General features: G+C 48.3%; 1 protein-coding gene across 1 annotated transcript; it reads left to right on the forward strand.

Moving 5' to 3' along the window:
- Nucleotides 1-2,321: 2,321 nt before the first annotated feature.
- On the forward strand, nucleotides 2,322-3,064 carry HBQ1 (hemoglobin subunit theta 1). The gene is made up of 3 exons (XM_021698220.1): nucleotides 2,322-2,416; nucleotides 2,557-2,761; nucleotides 2,854-3,064. The coding sequence occupies exons 1-3, from the start codon at nucleotides 2,322-2,324 to the stop codon at nucleotides 2,980-2,982; spliced, it is 429 nt and encodes a 142-aa protein (XP_021553895.1). The 3' UTR covers nucleotides 2,983-3,064.
- The last annotated feature ends 11,669 nt before the right edge of the window (nucleotides 3,065-14,733 follow it).

The raw sequence follows: 14,733 nt of genomic DNA on the forward strand, positions 1-14,733 counted from the left end.
AGTCTGAGTGGGCTGCAGCCTCTGTACGCCTCGGTTCTCTTTGTCTGCGAACGTGCCGCGGCGCCCGGAGGGGGCGGGGGGGGTCTCCTCGCTTCGCACCAGGGACCTGTCCGCAGCGTCCAGGAGAGGGAAGGCAAGAAAAGGGCAGAGGAGGGGAGTGGGGTGGGTTCTGCTGCCACTGCTTGGGATTCCCCATCCGCACCTGGAGTGGTCCCTTGCGTGCATTCCATGTCCCGCGCGTTTCATTTCAGAACTTTGCAGATTCTGCTCCCATTTGCTGAAATGATGAACCGGGTTTCCATCTTTACATTTTATGACACACACTTGGTCTGAGAGTTGATGGTCTCCAGCCTGGACTTCTGAGCTCTCCCACTGCTCTCCCTGAAGTTGGGCGGTGGGGAAGACCATAGGTCAGGCTCCTGGAGTCTCACGGAATGGCCCCTACCCATCAAGTGCTTCCCAAGTACACACACAGTCAAGATGGAATCGGCATGAGCAGTGCAATTGCAGAAGCCAGGCAATTTCCTGGTGGCGCCTCTTTCTCCTGGTGTCACTTCCAGGACACTCACTCTGAAGATACTGACATCCTGGGGCATTGTGGATCTGGAGGCCTGGTTTTGGGGGCCAGCTTAGCAGTTACTGCATAGCCCAGAGGCCCACCAACTCCCCCCACACATACACACACTGCAAGGGAGAAGAGCCAGGTCCTGGGAGTCAGCACTTCCACGTGCTTCCTCCCCTCAGAGCAAGCCGCTAGCGCCTTAGGCGTCTGGTCCCGGCAGCCATCCAGGCCCGAGCCCTGTTCAACTACAGCAATGTCTTTTCTTCTCTGGGTCCAAGAGTCATCCTTGGAAAATGAGATGGCAGGTCTCTGCCTGAGTTTGTGATACTTTTAGCACAGCTGGGGGCACAGTACGAGCTCTCAGTAAGAGGTAGTCTTCCTTCTTTTATTATTAGGAAAAATTATTTATTATTATTAAAAAAATTTTTATTTTTATTTAGCCCAGGAGGGCCTGGGCTAAAAGTGGAAACAACCCAAATGTCCATCAGGGGATGAATGGATAAACAAAACACAGTCTATCCATACAGTGGAATATTATTTAGCCATTAAGAGCTATGAAGTGCTCACTGACACAGCCCGCAGCGTGAAGGAACCCGGAAACGATGCTAAATGAAAGAAGCCAGACAGAGAAGTGTGTGATTCCATTCACATGAAATATCCAGAATAAGCGAATCCACAGAGACAGAGAGCAGACTGGTGGGACTGGAGGAGAAGGGTTATGGAGTGACTGCTAATGGGGACAAAGTTTCCATTTGGGATGATGATAGTGGTGGTTGCCCAACATTGTGAAGGTGGTTAAAGACACTGAATTGTACACTTCAAAATGGCTTATATGGGGGGGGGGGCGCCTGCGTGGCTCAGGCAGTTATCAGACTCTTGATTTCAGCTCAGGTCATGATCTCAAGTTTGTGAGATGGAGCCTGGCATCGGGCTCTACACCTAGCTTAAGATTCTCTCTCTCTTCTCTGCCCTTCTGCTCTCTCTCTCCCTCTCAAAAATAAAATAAAATGGCTAATATGGTAACTTTATGTTATATTAATTTTACCAAAAAACAATTTTTTTTAAGTAGGCTCCACAGCCAGCGTGGAGCCCAACATGGGGCTTGACCTCAGGACCCTGAGATCAAGACTTGAGCTGAGATTGAGTCAGTGGAGTAACCAACTGAGCCACGAGGCGCCCCCCCCCATTTTATTAATGCATAGAGTGGTGCCTGGCACAGAGTGAGTGCCCGGTATAGGTATCAGGTATTACTTTTGACATACATCCAAGGCATTTAATAAATGTTTACTGTCCTGAAAGGAATATCTGGTATGAGCCAGGCGCTTGACATTTGTTACCCACTTAATTCTCACAACGGTTTTGGGAAGAGGACATTTTTATGTTCATTTTACACAATAAATGCGAAAATAGACTCGGAGAGTGTCATAATAGGCTCTGGAGGAAGGGAGGGAGAATAAGCTGACGATCAATGTCAAAATCCACGCTAAAATTCAGTGTCCCCTAATACTAACGATAATAATAATAAACTATTACTTTCCATATAGTAAACACTACAAAAGTGGGGTCGCGCGGTGCATGGCCATGGGGAAGGTCCCAGGCTCCGGGACCCCTCAGAACCCGACTCTACCAGCAGAGGTGCGGCGCGGACGCGGCGCGGCGCCCCCTGCAGGCTACAGGCGGGGGGGGCGCAGAGAAACCACCGGTCGCGCAGGGGCAGTGACAGGGCGCGGGGCGCGCGCGGCTGGACGCAGGCTCCGCGATGGTGCTGTCCGCCGCGGACCGGGCGGCAGTGCGCGCACTGTGGAGGAAGCTGGGGAGTAATGTCGGGATCTACGCGACCGAGGCCCTGGAGAGGTGCGGGCCAACAGGCCCCAGCGCCCCACCGGCTCCCGGGCTTTGCGCCCTTCGCTCCGGGTGCCCCCCTTCGCTCCGGGTGCCCCTTCTCCCCAAGCTTCCTCCCCCGGGCCGCACCTCACTCGTCCTCCCTCCCGCAGGACCTTCACGGCCTTCCCCACCACCAAGACCTACTTCGCCCACTTCGATCTGAGCCCCGGCTCCGCCCAGGTCAAGGCCCACGGCAATAAGGTGGCCGACGCGCTGACCACCGCTGTGGCCCACATGGATGACCTGCCAGGCGCCCTGTCGGCTCTGAGCGACCTGCACGCGCACCAGCTGCGTGTGGACCCCATCAACTTCAAGGTGAGCACGCGGGCCGGCGCTGGACCGGCTGTCGCCAAGGAAGGGGGTGGGGGAAAGGTGGCTCCGGGCGGGACGACTCCCTCTCCCCGCAGTTCCTGGGCCATTGCCTGCTGGTGACCCTCGCCCGGCACTACCCCGGAGACTTCGGCCCCGCCATGCACGCCTCGCTGGACAAGTTTCTGAGCCACGTGATCTCGGCGCTGGCCTCCAGCTATGGCTAGACTCGAAGGGGGGCGTCGCAGGACCCCCCAGCTGCCCCTCCCGCGAGTTCCAGAGTTCGAGTAAAGTCCCCGCAAGAAAGCCTCAGCCGGCGCGCGCGTGTTCTCTCTGGGGGCGCGCACGGGTCTGCGGGGTGGGGGTCTCAGAAACGCCGGAGTCGCACCCCACCGTCGTCAGACCCGGGCGCGCCCCTGGCTGCCCTCTGGGCGCCCCGGGCGGTCGAGGGGAGGATCAGGTCGCTCCCACCCCCGGCGCCTGAGGCGAGCTTGGGACCCTTAGTAGTGCCCCGGCCAACGAGGTCCGGACTTCTTCCAGATCCCGGCACGCGGGGTCGGGACCCTCCACCTGGCCCCGGACCCCGCCAGAACCGCTAGCAGGGTCCAGCCTCGGCGAACGTAAGGGAGCGGCGCCCCCTGCCGGCGCGGCCCGGGGCCTGCGGCGGGGGGGTTCCCTGGAAGGAAGGGCCTGGGGGGCCCTGGTGGGAGGGGCCTGGGGGCCCTGGAGGACGGGTGTGAAAGCCCCTCCGCCAGACCCTGGACCTGGTTGGATGGCTGGAGCCGTGTAGCAGACAAGGTGCATCAGGGAGGCAGGCTGGAGCCCTGCCTGCATCCCACACTTGAAAGGAGACAGACGTCAGAGCGTGTTTTTATATTTTTCTTCTCAAAATCAATCAGTCATTCCAGAAACTTCAGAAAATACCCCACTTAATGCACCTTCCTCTGTATCCCAGTGGGTCCAGCACATTCATTATTTCTTCAGCTCCCACTTGACACATGGGGAAACTGAACAAATGGGGAGGATATGGGGGTCAGATTAAGAGCATGCGTGTGACACACACACACACACACACACACACACGGGCAGTAGCAATCCCATGCAGACATGCAACAAGCTAACATTTAATGTGTAGCCTTTCAGGTCCTTCCAGGAACATTTAGACATGCTTTTCTTAAATGGTATCCTCAAAGTGACACTGGAAAAAGTGGACACATTGGACTATAGAGAGAGGAAAAAACCTCGGTATGGGGAGGAAAAAAACCATGAAAAGCAGCACAGTTAAAAGAGGAATTAGAGAAAAATATTTGCCACAGATGGCAGTCGAAGGGTTATTACTTCTCTTATACAAGACAGACCTCCACAACCTTTTTCCTTCCCCCACCTTTTTTTTTAAGCTAGTCAACCCAATAGAAAAATAAGCCAAAGAATTAATAGGCAACTCACAGTGTACCGATGGCCAAGAGACATTTGCAATGATCCTCAAAGACGTGCATGTTAAAATGCTTTTTAACAAGACGCTTAGCATGAAAAAATATTAAAAAGGCAAGATCTAATACACTTCTGGTAGAAGTGTAACTTAGAATGATCTTTTGGGGGACTCCTGGGTGGCTCAGTCGGTTAAGTGCCCAGGTCATGATCTCAGGGTCCTGGGATCCAGCCCTGCATGAGGTTCCCTGCTCAGCTGGGGGTCTGCTGCTCCCTTTCTCTCTGCCCCCACCCCTGCTTGTGTGCTCACTCTCTCTCAAATAAATAAAATCTAAAAAAAAAAAAAGAATGACTTTTTGGGAAGGTAATTCAGTTGTATACAGTTGTGAGCTGGTGAGTGTCTAATGACTGGCACTCTGGAAAACGGGGAAGGGGGCTGATTTGTAGCATTTGCCAGTTTCCATGGTGCCATCATGGTTGATTTCAAGTTATCAATATGCTATCACTGAATGGAAAATTAGGAAGAGATGCATAGTATCTGCCATTGTGTTGTATTTCCACTGTCCAAATACAAGATACAATAGAGGTGAACACAGAGAATAAGAACATAGATAATAGTAACTTGTAGTAACTTAATTAAAAGTAACAAGTTTTCAGTATTTATTACTTTTGTTTTTAACATAACCTATTTATTTGTAAATTAATACGATTTAATTTTTTTTAATTTTATTTATTTGTCAGAGAGAGAGAGCACAAGCAGGGGAAGCAGGGAGAGCGGCAAAGGGAGAGGGAGAAGCAGGCTTCCCGCCAAGCAAGGAGCCCAACATGGGGATCGATCCCAGGACCCTGAGATCATGACTGAGCCAAAGGCAGACGCTTAACGGACTGAGCCACCCAGGCACCCCTAGTTTTTTAATAGTGATGCTCTCAGAATTCCTGAAAATTTACCATGAGCTAATACGGGCAGTCTCCACTCATCAATGGCTATATCCTTTAAATCCAAAAAGTGCACCCCGGGGCACACTTTGGTTGTGGAGCAGCCTCCGGCAGTCTCCTCTACTAATGGGCTCCGTGGCCTAGTGTCCCGGTTCCCGCCACCTGCGATTGCACGTCGAGGCCCTCGGGAGGTCGCCAGCCCACGAGCGACAGCATGGCAGCCATCCGCTCAGCGGCTCGCTGGTGGCCACCCATGACTATTACTGGCACCGCCTGGGTTCCACTTCTAGTAACAGCTCCTGTGCAAGTTCGGAGTATCCTGGGGAGCCATCCCTTACCACCGGGGTCTCCCCAAGGCCAACCCGGGTCATTGGTGGGCAAGCTTCCTTTTTGGGAAGTCCACTCTCCCGGTCCTGGCTATTGTGTCAGAGTCCCCACAGCGCTTGGAATCTCTCCAGGCCTCCAGCGGCATGGTCACCTGTGACTTGGCTCTGGAAGCTTTGAGGAAGCAGCCTGGCAAAGCCAACATGGGTCAATCTTGAATGGCCACCACCAGGCTTCAGGAGGTGCTGGGCTCATCAGAGACCCCCCACCCCAACACACACACACACCAGGTCCCCCCCCCCCCATAGACTAGGCAGGCTGCAACAAGAAGCAGCAATTGGGTTCTTTTATATCCAAATAGCAAAACACCAAAAAGGAAGTTCAGAGAACCCCACTCTTTACTACCCAAGCCTCAAGCAAGCCTTCCTGACACCCTGGAACCGTGTGCCTTGCAACAAGTGTAAAATAAACTCCAAGCAACCAGTTAAACAAAACAAAACAAAAAACCAGTGCAAATTCTCTAAGCCTGCAATATCGCTTTTGGGAATTTATCCTACAGAAAACAGTGGCACACATATGTAAAGATGTATGTACAGTGATGTTCTTTGCACAATCATTTATTAGAACTGAAAAATGTTTAAAAATAAGAAAATATGGTGCACAACCAACACATTCACCAGTGGAAAAGAAGTTGAACTGTGTTGCAAGGGACCACTGTGTGTAGCCATTACAGAGAATGAAGTCAGCTTCTGAGCACAGACAGCGAACGCTGCCGGCCAAGACGTTCACGTATCAGATCATGCTGCGGGTCAGTGTGTAGAACACAGATCCACCTTCACACTGGTACGATCACAAGACTTGACATTATACACTGAATGTTAGCAGCATTTTTCACAGGCCTGAGACCAAAGAGACCAAGAAGCTTTCACCACATTTCACATAATCCCAGAAAAGGAAGGAGGTTGGGGTATGAGTGATTTTTCATTTTTACAAATAATTTGCAGAAAATCTTGCTCTGAACATCTGTAGCTAAACTTTGATACAGAAACATTCACACAACTATTGTCTTGGGGGATTTTTATAGAAGTGGAATTTCTGCGGTGTATGGTATGCTCATTGCCCAAATTGCCTTCCGTTACAGCTTTGCCAGCAGGAGAGTGCCTGCATCCCTCCACAGGGGTTGGCAGCTCCCCTTTGACTACTAGTGAAGGTGAATGTGTGAACTGCCCACCTGTGTCCTTTCCCGTTTTCCTACTGTGGCATTCTTCATCAGATTAGCCCATAGAAGCCCTTCTAATGTAAATCCGTAGAAGACTTTGAGGTCATTTTGGGCACTGGAATTACTTGCCCATTTTTTTCTATCTTTATTTTGTGTGTGTGTTTGTGTGGCTGGGGGGGGGGGTAGGGGGGGGGGGGTGGGAATGCTTCCTCCAGGTACACCCAGCTCTTCCTTCAGGGCTCTGGGCCCCTGTCATTGCTCCAAGATGGCCTATTCTGAGCTGCCATTTCCAACCTGGGAAAAGTGGCTATAGTTTCATTTACAGCTAACTAAAAATGCTGGGCAAAATGGTTTAAATAGTTGGGGTTTTTCTTTTCAATGTTTTTAATTAAGTAAGCTCTACACCCAACGTGGGGCTTGAACTTACAACCCCAAGATCAAGAATCACACAGTCTACCGACTGAGCCAGCTGGACACCCACGCTAAATGGTCCTAAAAGCATCAAAGAGCAAACAAGATAATAAGGAACTTTCAGGCCTAAAACTAAGGCAAGAACTCAGAGAGGGAGAGGTTATCACAATACCTTAACTACCTGGGTCCTGAGGTATTTGCCAAAACTAGCAAATGTGGGCTGGAATCTTCTTCCTCATGGGCTCATGGGTTTAAAAAAAAAAAAAAAGCCAGTATAAGGTGATGTGCTCAATAGGTGACTCCTCCCCATAAAGCTGGGGCCCCAAAAGGCTACACCTACTGGACAATTCTCTCTTTTCCTCAAACATGGGGCCTGAGGGAAAAAATACCTTGGTGTTTAGCAGAAAAGGGAACATCATTTACCCTGACAAATTAAAATCCCATGATCTGCAACCCAAGTTCGTATCACCTGAGTGGTCCCCCCAAAAATCTCAGGTTATGGATTTCATTTAAAATGATCCTGGACTCGGGGCACCTGGCTGGCTCAGTTGGACCAAGTGTGACTCTTGGTCTTGGGGTTATGAGTTCAAGCCCCACATTGGGTGTAGAGATTACTTAAAAACTAACCAAATAAAAATCTTAAAAAAATTTTTTTTTTCAAAAATGATCTGGACTCCCTCATAGGCCCCAGGCACCTAGCAGAAGCAAATAAATCCTCCCTAGATAAAGGCACTTCATTATAGGCCACAAAGGGCAAAGAGCAGCAAACTCACCAAGCATACAAGGAAATAAGGCACACCATGTATGAGAGCCAGCAGACACATGAGTCAGAGCAACAGACCCACGAGGGTCAGGCACTGAAGATGTCAGATTCAATTATGGGTGTGCCTACTACGTTAAAAAAAAATTAAAGATGAGATTTTAAATACCTGCAGGAAGTAACAAAATATAAAAAGTGCCATAGCACATATGATAAGCTGGAATTTTGATATGAATTGCATTAAACCTGTGTGTATGTGTGTGTATATGAAGAAAAGACAATCATCAAAAATTAAAATTCAATGGTTAAGTTTAACAGATAAAACACAATCATAGAGAGAAGTAGGGAGCTTAAGTTAGAATAAATTCTCCAGACTACAGCCCCTGCACCCCTGAGCAGGAGCTCCTCCTGAAATTCTGTACCCATGGAGCCTCACGCGCCTCATCCTATCCTGACTCTAGTAAAGGATGTACTTCAGGCAGAAGGAAAGTGAGACCGGGGAGAAGCCTGAGATGTAAGAAGGAATGAACAAATAAAGTGGTAAACGCAAACATTGATTATATATAAAATAATGTCTATGGGGTTATAAAGAAAAAAGCCTCGACAGACATAAAACACTAGAGAGTAATAACTCAGAACTGAGTCATGACTCCATGGTGGTCAAGTGCTCTTAAGTCCTTGTATCATCTGGGAGGCAAACAATGTTTTTATTAACTTTAGATTTTGGTAGGTGTATTCATTTCCTATCACTGGTGTAACACAAACTTGGTCACTTAACACAAATTTATTCTCTAACAGTTTGGGAGGGCAGAAGTCCAAAATCAGTTTCACTATGCCAGAATCGACATGTCAGCTGGATTGTGCTCCTCCCTCAGGAGCCTTTGTGGCGGAAATCCCTTTCCTTGCTTTTCCAGCTCCTAGAACTGCATTCCTTGCATTCCTTGGTTCTTGGCTCCTTCCTCCACCTGTAATGCTCGTCGCATCTTGCCTTCTGCAGTCCAATCTCCTCCTGCCTCTCTCTGATAAGGACCTGTGTGATCACATTAGGCTCATCCGGACAATCCAGAATAATTTCCCCATCTCAAAATTCTTTCCTTTTTTGTTTTTTTTAAAGATTTTATTTATTTATTTGACAGAGAGAGAGATAGCGAGAGCAGGAACACAAGCAGGGGGAGTGGGAAAGGGAGAAGCAGGCTTCCCGCGGAGCAGAGAGCCCGATGTGGGGCTTGATCCCGCGACCCTGGGATCATGACCTGGGCTGAAGACACTTAATGACTGAGCCACCCAGGCGCCCTCCCATCTCAAAATTCTTAATCACATCTTCAAAAACCTTTTGCCATATAAGTTCACACTCACAATTTCCAGGGATTTGGACCTGGATCTCTTTGGGGGTGATCATTCAGCCTACCACAATATATTACGCATGCCTGTTGCAAATTCTCTGGTAACCATAGAATAAAAATAGAATGTAAGACTTCCAAAGTAATCGAGAGGAAAAAGTAGAACGTATTAAAATATTCTAAAACAGTCCCCTCAAAAAGAGGCAAAAATGAAGAGAAACAGAATGTGACAAAGGGAAAGCCCAAGATAAAATACTATTAGCAAAACCAAAATGTTAACTATATTGATTATAAGTGACTTAATTCATCCAGGTAAGGGATAAAGATCAGACATATAGGCTAAGACAAAGTACAGACTCAAAGTGTCACTAATAAAAAGTACCCCAGCCTCCCCACCTCCTGGGGATTGCTTCACAGTGGCATTTCATACATTCATCACCACCTAGTTCCGAAACTTTCCATCACCCCAGAAGGAAGCCCTGTGCCCATTACCAGTCCCTCCCACCTCTGAAGGTCACTTATCTACTTTGTCTGTATGGATTTATTGTTTCTAGATATTTCGTATAAATGGATTCATACAGTATGTGGTCTTCTGTGCTGGCTTCTTTTTCACTTAGCATCATATTTTCAAGGTTCATCCATGCTGTAGTGTGCATCACGATGTCAGTCCTTTTATGGCTGAATAATATTCCATTGTACGAAGAGACATTTTGTTTTTTGCACACAATGCTGCAAAAAACATAGGGGTGCATATATCTCTTCAAATCAGTGTTTTCACTTTCTTTGGGTAAATAACCAGTAGTGGAATTATTGGGTCAAATGGTATTTCTATTTTTAGCTTTTTGAGGAACCTCCATACTGTTTTCCACATTCTAACAGTCAGCTGTTGAAGGATATTTGGGCTGTTTCCACCTTCTGGCTATTGTGAATAATGCTGCTATACACCTGTATGTACAAGTATTGAAGTTCCTTCTTGCAATTCTCTTGGGTATATACCTAGGAGTGCAGTTGCTGAGTTAGACAATTCTTTTTTTTTTTTTTTTTTTAAAGATTTTATTTATTTATTTGAGAGAGAGAGAATGAGAGACAGACAGCACGAGAGGGAAGAGGGCAGAGGGAGAAGCAGACCCCCTGCTGAGCAGGGAGCCCGATGTGGGACTCGATCCCGGGACTCCAGGATCATGACCTGAGCCGAAGGCAGTCGCTTAACCAACTGAGCCACCCAGGCGCCCCTGAGTTAGACAATTCTGTTTAACTAGTTGAGTAACTGCCGGACGGTTTTCCCCAGGATCTGTTTTTTATTCCCACCAGCAGTGTGAGGCTTCCAATTTCTCCACATCCTTGCCAGCAATTATTTCTTCTTTCTTCCTCTCTTCGTTTCTTTTTGGAATTACGGTCATGCTAGTGGATACTATGGCTTGCTTTTAACCTGCAGCAATCTATAAGGGGATGGGATGTCACTTCCATGATTAAAAATGACTCTCTTGTGGGGCGTCTGGGTGGCTCAGTCGGTTAGGGGTCTGACTCTTGATTTCGGTTCAGGTCATGATCTCTGGGGTGTGAGACAGAGGCCCACGTTGGGCTCCACGTTCATCAAGGAGTCTGCTCAGAGATTTTCTCCTCGCTCTCTGCCCTCCCCCACCCCCACTTAAGCGTACGCTCCCTTTTCTCTCTCAAATAAGTAAAATCTTGGGGGGCCTGGGTGGCTCAGTCGTTAAGCATCTGCCTTCGGCTCAGGTCGTGATCCCAGGGTCCTGGGATCGAGCCCTGCACTGGGCTCCCTGCTCGCTGGGAAGCCTGCTTCTCCCTCTCCCACTCTCCCTGCTTGTGTTCCCTCTCGCCGTGTCTCTGTCAAATAAATAAAATCTTTAAAACAAACAAAAAAGTAAAATCTTAAAATGCCTCTCTTGCTTGGAGACCCTCTCCCTTTCAAAGAAGCAAGCTGCCATGTTGTGGCTGCTCAGAATGGGCCTCTTGTTGACACCCAGAAAGTAGATAAATGCTGCCAACGACCATGTGAGTGTGGAAAGACCCTTCTCCAGAACAGCCCCAGATGAGACTCCTTGATTGCAGCCTATGAGGGTAACATGGCTGAGCTGTGGCTTGACTCCTAGCCCTCAGAAACCACCATGAGATCATGAATGTGCCAATGATTCCCACGTGAGGAGGCCATGAGCTCTGGGAAGACGGGCTGTGAAGGGAAGATGGGGGTTTCCCAGGAGCTGACACTGTTCTATTTCCTGACCCGCTGGACATGCAGGGTTTGCTTCTTATTCTCGGGACTCTTCTGTGCTCTCTTCTGTAGGGAGAGAGGCTGGGCCCAGCCAGGAGCCGACTGGTCTTGAGTCCCAGGCATGCTGGACCTTGGGAGAGGTCCAAAGGAGGTCCTGGCAGCCTCAGAAAAAGGCCTGGGACTATATAATACTGCACTGTATTATATATTATTATTACATAATTATATATACAGTACCATATAATACTGCACTGCATATTACATAAATACATACACAGTATTCCATATACAATAAATGTACTGTATTATATATTACATGTACAGTATTATATATTTTATATAGATTTGTATTATAGATTTATATGCATTTATTATATATATAATACTGCACCATATATTATTACATAATTATACATACAGTATTTCATATATAGTAACACCACACTGTGTTAGCTACATAATTACATATATGGTATTATATACACAATATGGTACTGTATTACATATTGTTACATTACTTATATGGTATTATATATATACAGTACTGCACTGGGTCACCTGGTTAAGCGTCTAAGCGTCTGACTCTTGGTTTCTGCTCAGGTCTTGATCTCAGGGTCATGAGATGGAGCCCCGTGTCGGGCTCCACACTCAGTGTGGAGTCTACTTGAGATTCTCTCTCCCTCTCCCTCTGCCCCTCCTGCTCATGCTCTCAAATAAATCAATCTTAAAAAAAAAAAAAAATACTGCAGGGGCGCCTGCGTGGCTCAGTAGGTTAAGCGTCTGCCTTTGGCTCAGGTCATGATCCCAGGGTCCTGAGATCGAGTCCTGCATCGGGCTCCCTGCTCAGTGTATATAGTCTGCTTCCCCTTCTCCCTCTGCCTCTCCCCGACTTGTGCTCTCTGTCTTGCTGTCTCAAATACATAAGATCTTAAAAAAATACTGCAGTGTTATATATTATTACATAATTACATCTATAGTATTATATAATACTGCATTGCATAATACCTAATTACATATACAGTATTATAAATACACAATAGTGTACTATGTATTACATAATTATACAGAATTTATATATACAGTAACATGGCACTGTATTACATACTACTTATATATATAGCACTATATATACAAGACTGCACTGTTGTATTAGTTATATATGCAGTATTATATATACAATACTGTACCTTACTGTTACATTATTACATATACAGTAACACCATAGTGTGTATTTGAAAGCTGCTCAGAGTACAGCTTAGAAGTCCTCATCACCAGAAAATACTTTTTGATATAGATGTTAAGTAGACTTCTGGTGGTGATCATTTTGCAATATATACATGTGTTGAATCATTACATCGTACACCTGAAACTAATAGAACACCATTTGTCAATTCTCTCTCCATAAAAATAAAAGGAAGGTGCCTGGGTCAGGCGAAGGGCTGAAGTCTTCTTCGCGAGCCCCTCACCACTGCTCCTCCCCTGGATGTGAGGATGGATGGCAGGGGTGTCCCTTGCACAACCTCCTTGGGAGAGCAGTCCCAGCCGAGCCTCAGCAGGCTTAGCCCCAGGGAGAGAAAGAGAAGGGCAGGAACAAGGGGCCAGAAAGCACTAGAGAACTTCTGGTGCCCAGGAAATCTGCTAATCCCCAGGGATCCCTCAAGCCTTCCCGGTGAGCTCCTGTGTCACTCAGGGAGGGCTGGCCACCTGGGTTGGCACTCCTGTAGAACAGTCCTTCTCCTGCACGGACTGGGTCAGGGACCGTGGGCGCCCGGGAGACCCTGCACCTGTCCGTAAGTAGCCACCAGCTTTGTCACCTATCACCTATCATACAGCACGCAGGGCGATGTGGCACCACAGACTCATGTGCCAGAGAATGCCCAGATTAAGCCCCTGTGGGGATGTGGGGTCAGTAGGGGAAGGGCTGTCTGCAGGGCTGGCATAGGGACTGTGCAGTGGACATAAAAGCAATTAATTGTGCCAGCAACTGAGGGTATGACTCCTCAATCCCCCTTTCCTAAGGCTAAGTATTCCCTTTGCCGTGTGCCCTGATGGCCAGAGCTGGGGGCGCTGCTTTAAGGACTCAGACAGCAGCTCACTTCACATCCCAGAAGAAATGCCATTTAGGGTTTGAAGCTGGCGCCCCAACTCCCATCACCCCCACCCCCACTGACCCCACTCCAGCTCTTGGTGTCCTTCAGACCAAGAGCATCAGCAGCCCAGGGAGACTCATGTTTGTGGCACTGACACAGGCTACCGTGCAGATAAACCCTGAAAACCCTGCTTGTTTAACAAGAGCTAGTCACAGGTCACTTACTCTGTGCTCTCACTGACAACAGGTCCAGAGCTGACAAATCAACAGACACAGCAAGTAGATTAGCGGTTGTCTAGGGCTGGTGTCAGGGGGAGTGACTGCTAATGGGTACCCCGGCTTCCTTCCGGAGTGATGAAATGTTCTAAAACTATGCAGTGATCAACTACAGAGCATAACATCGTGCAGTTATTAAAAACCACTAAACTGTACACTTTAAAGTAGTTAACATGTTGAATTTTATGTTTTAACTCAATCTAAAAAAATCTATACAGGGGCGCCCAGGTGGCTCAGTTGTTAAGCATCGGGCTCCGTGGGGAGCCTGCTTCTCCCTCTCCCCTCCCTCTGCTTGTGTTCCCTCTCTCGCTGTGTCTCTGTCAAAAAAACAAAATCTTTAAAAAATCTGCCTACAATATAATAAAAGTACATTTTTGGGCCCCTCTCCAGAAAATCAGATGGGGAGATGGGGCAATAACCTGTTTTAAGTGCTCCCAAGTATTTCTGATGCCTGACTCAACTGTCCCAGTCTTTCCTAAGCAGGGCCACAGGCAGGTCCCAAACCCCACTGTGGCCACCATCCCAACTAGGTGAGAGTCCCTTCCAGAGCACTGTGGTGCACATCCCCTCTCCCACTTGCTCCAATCACAGCTGGGTACCACCTCACACAGGGCACTCCCAGCTCCCAGGCAAACCCAAGTGCCCCCCACTATCCTAGGGAGAATCTCCACATATCCACAGGACACAGTGGGTGTGTCCCCAAGGTTGGGCCCCGCTGGGGATCCTATGGGCTCCCATGCAAGCTGCAGGGCCAGCATAGTCCCTCCAGCCCTCCCTTCACCAGCCTGTAGTTCTGGGCCTGACTAGAGACCCCGTTTTGAGTCTGGAAGGTGGCCCCAGAAATCCCACCCACTGTGGCCAAAGGACCCCTCCTCCAGGGCAGCTGGGGGCCTCTATGCACTTAGGAGATGCCACAGTCTATGCTACGTGCTGGTTAAGATGTCCTCCTCTACTGCAGAGAA

Source organism: Neomonachus schauinslandi, chromosome 5, assembly GCF_002201575.2.
Source record: "Neomonachus schauinslandi chromosome 5, ASM220157v2, whole genome shotgun sequence".
Taxonomy (NCBI): domain Eukaryota; kingdom Metazoa; phylum Chordata; class Mammalia; order Carnivora; family Phocidae; genus Neomonachus; species Neomonachus schauinslandi.

Excerpts from the sequence above, each read along its gene's own strand:
- HBQ1 (XM_021698220.1), top strand. The coding sequence starts at position 2,322 with ATGGTGCTGTCCGCCGCGGACCGGGCGGCAGTGCGCGCACTGTGGAGG. Across the intron at positions 2,417-2,556 it reads GCGACCGAGGCCCTGGAGAG|GACCTTCACGGCCTTCCCCA; the intron begins GTGCGGGCCAAC and ends TCCCTCCCGCAG. Across the intron at positions 2,762-2,853 it reads TGGACCCCATCAACTTCAAG|TTCCTGGGCCATTGCCTGCT; the intron begins GTGAGCACGCGG and ends CTCTCCCCGCAG.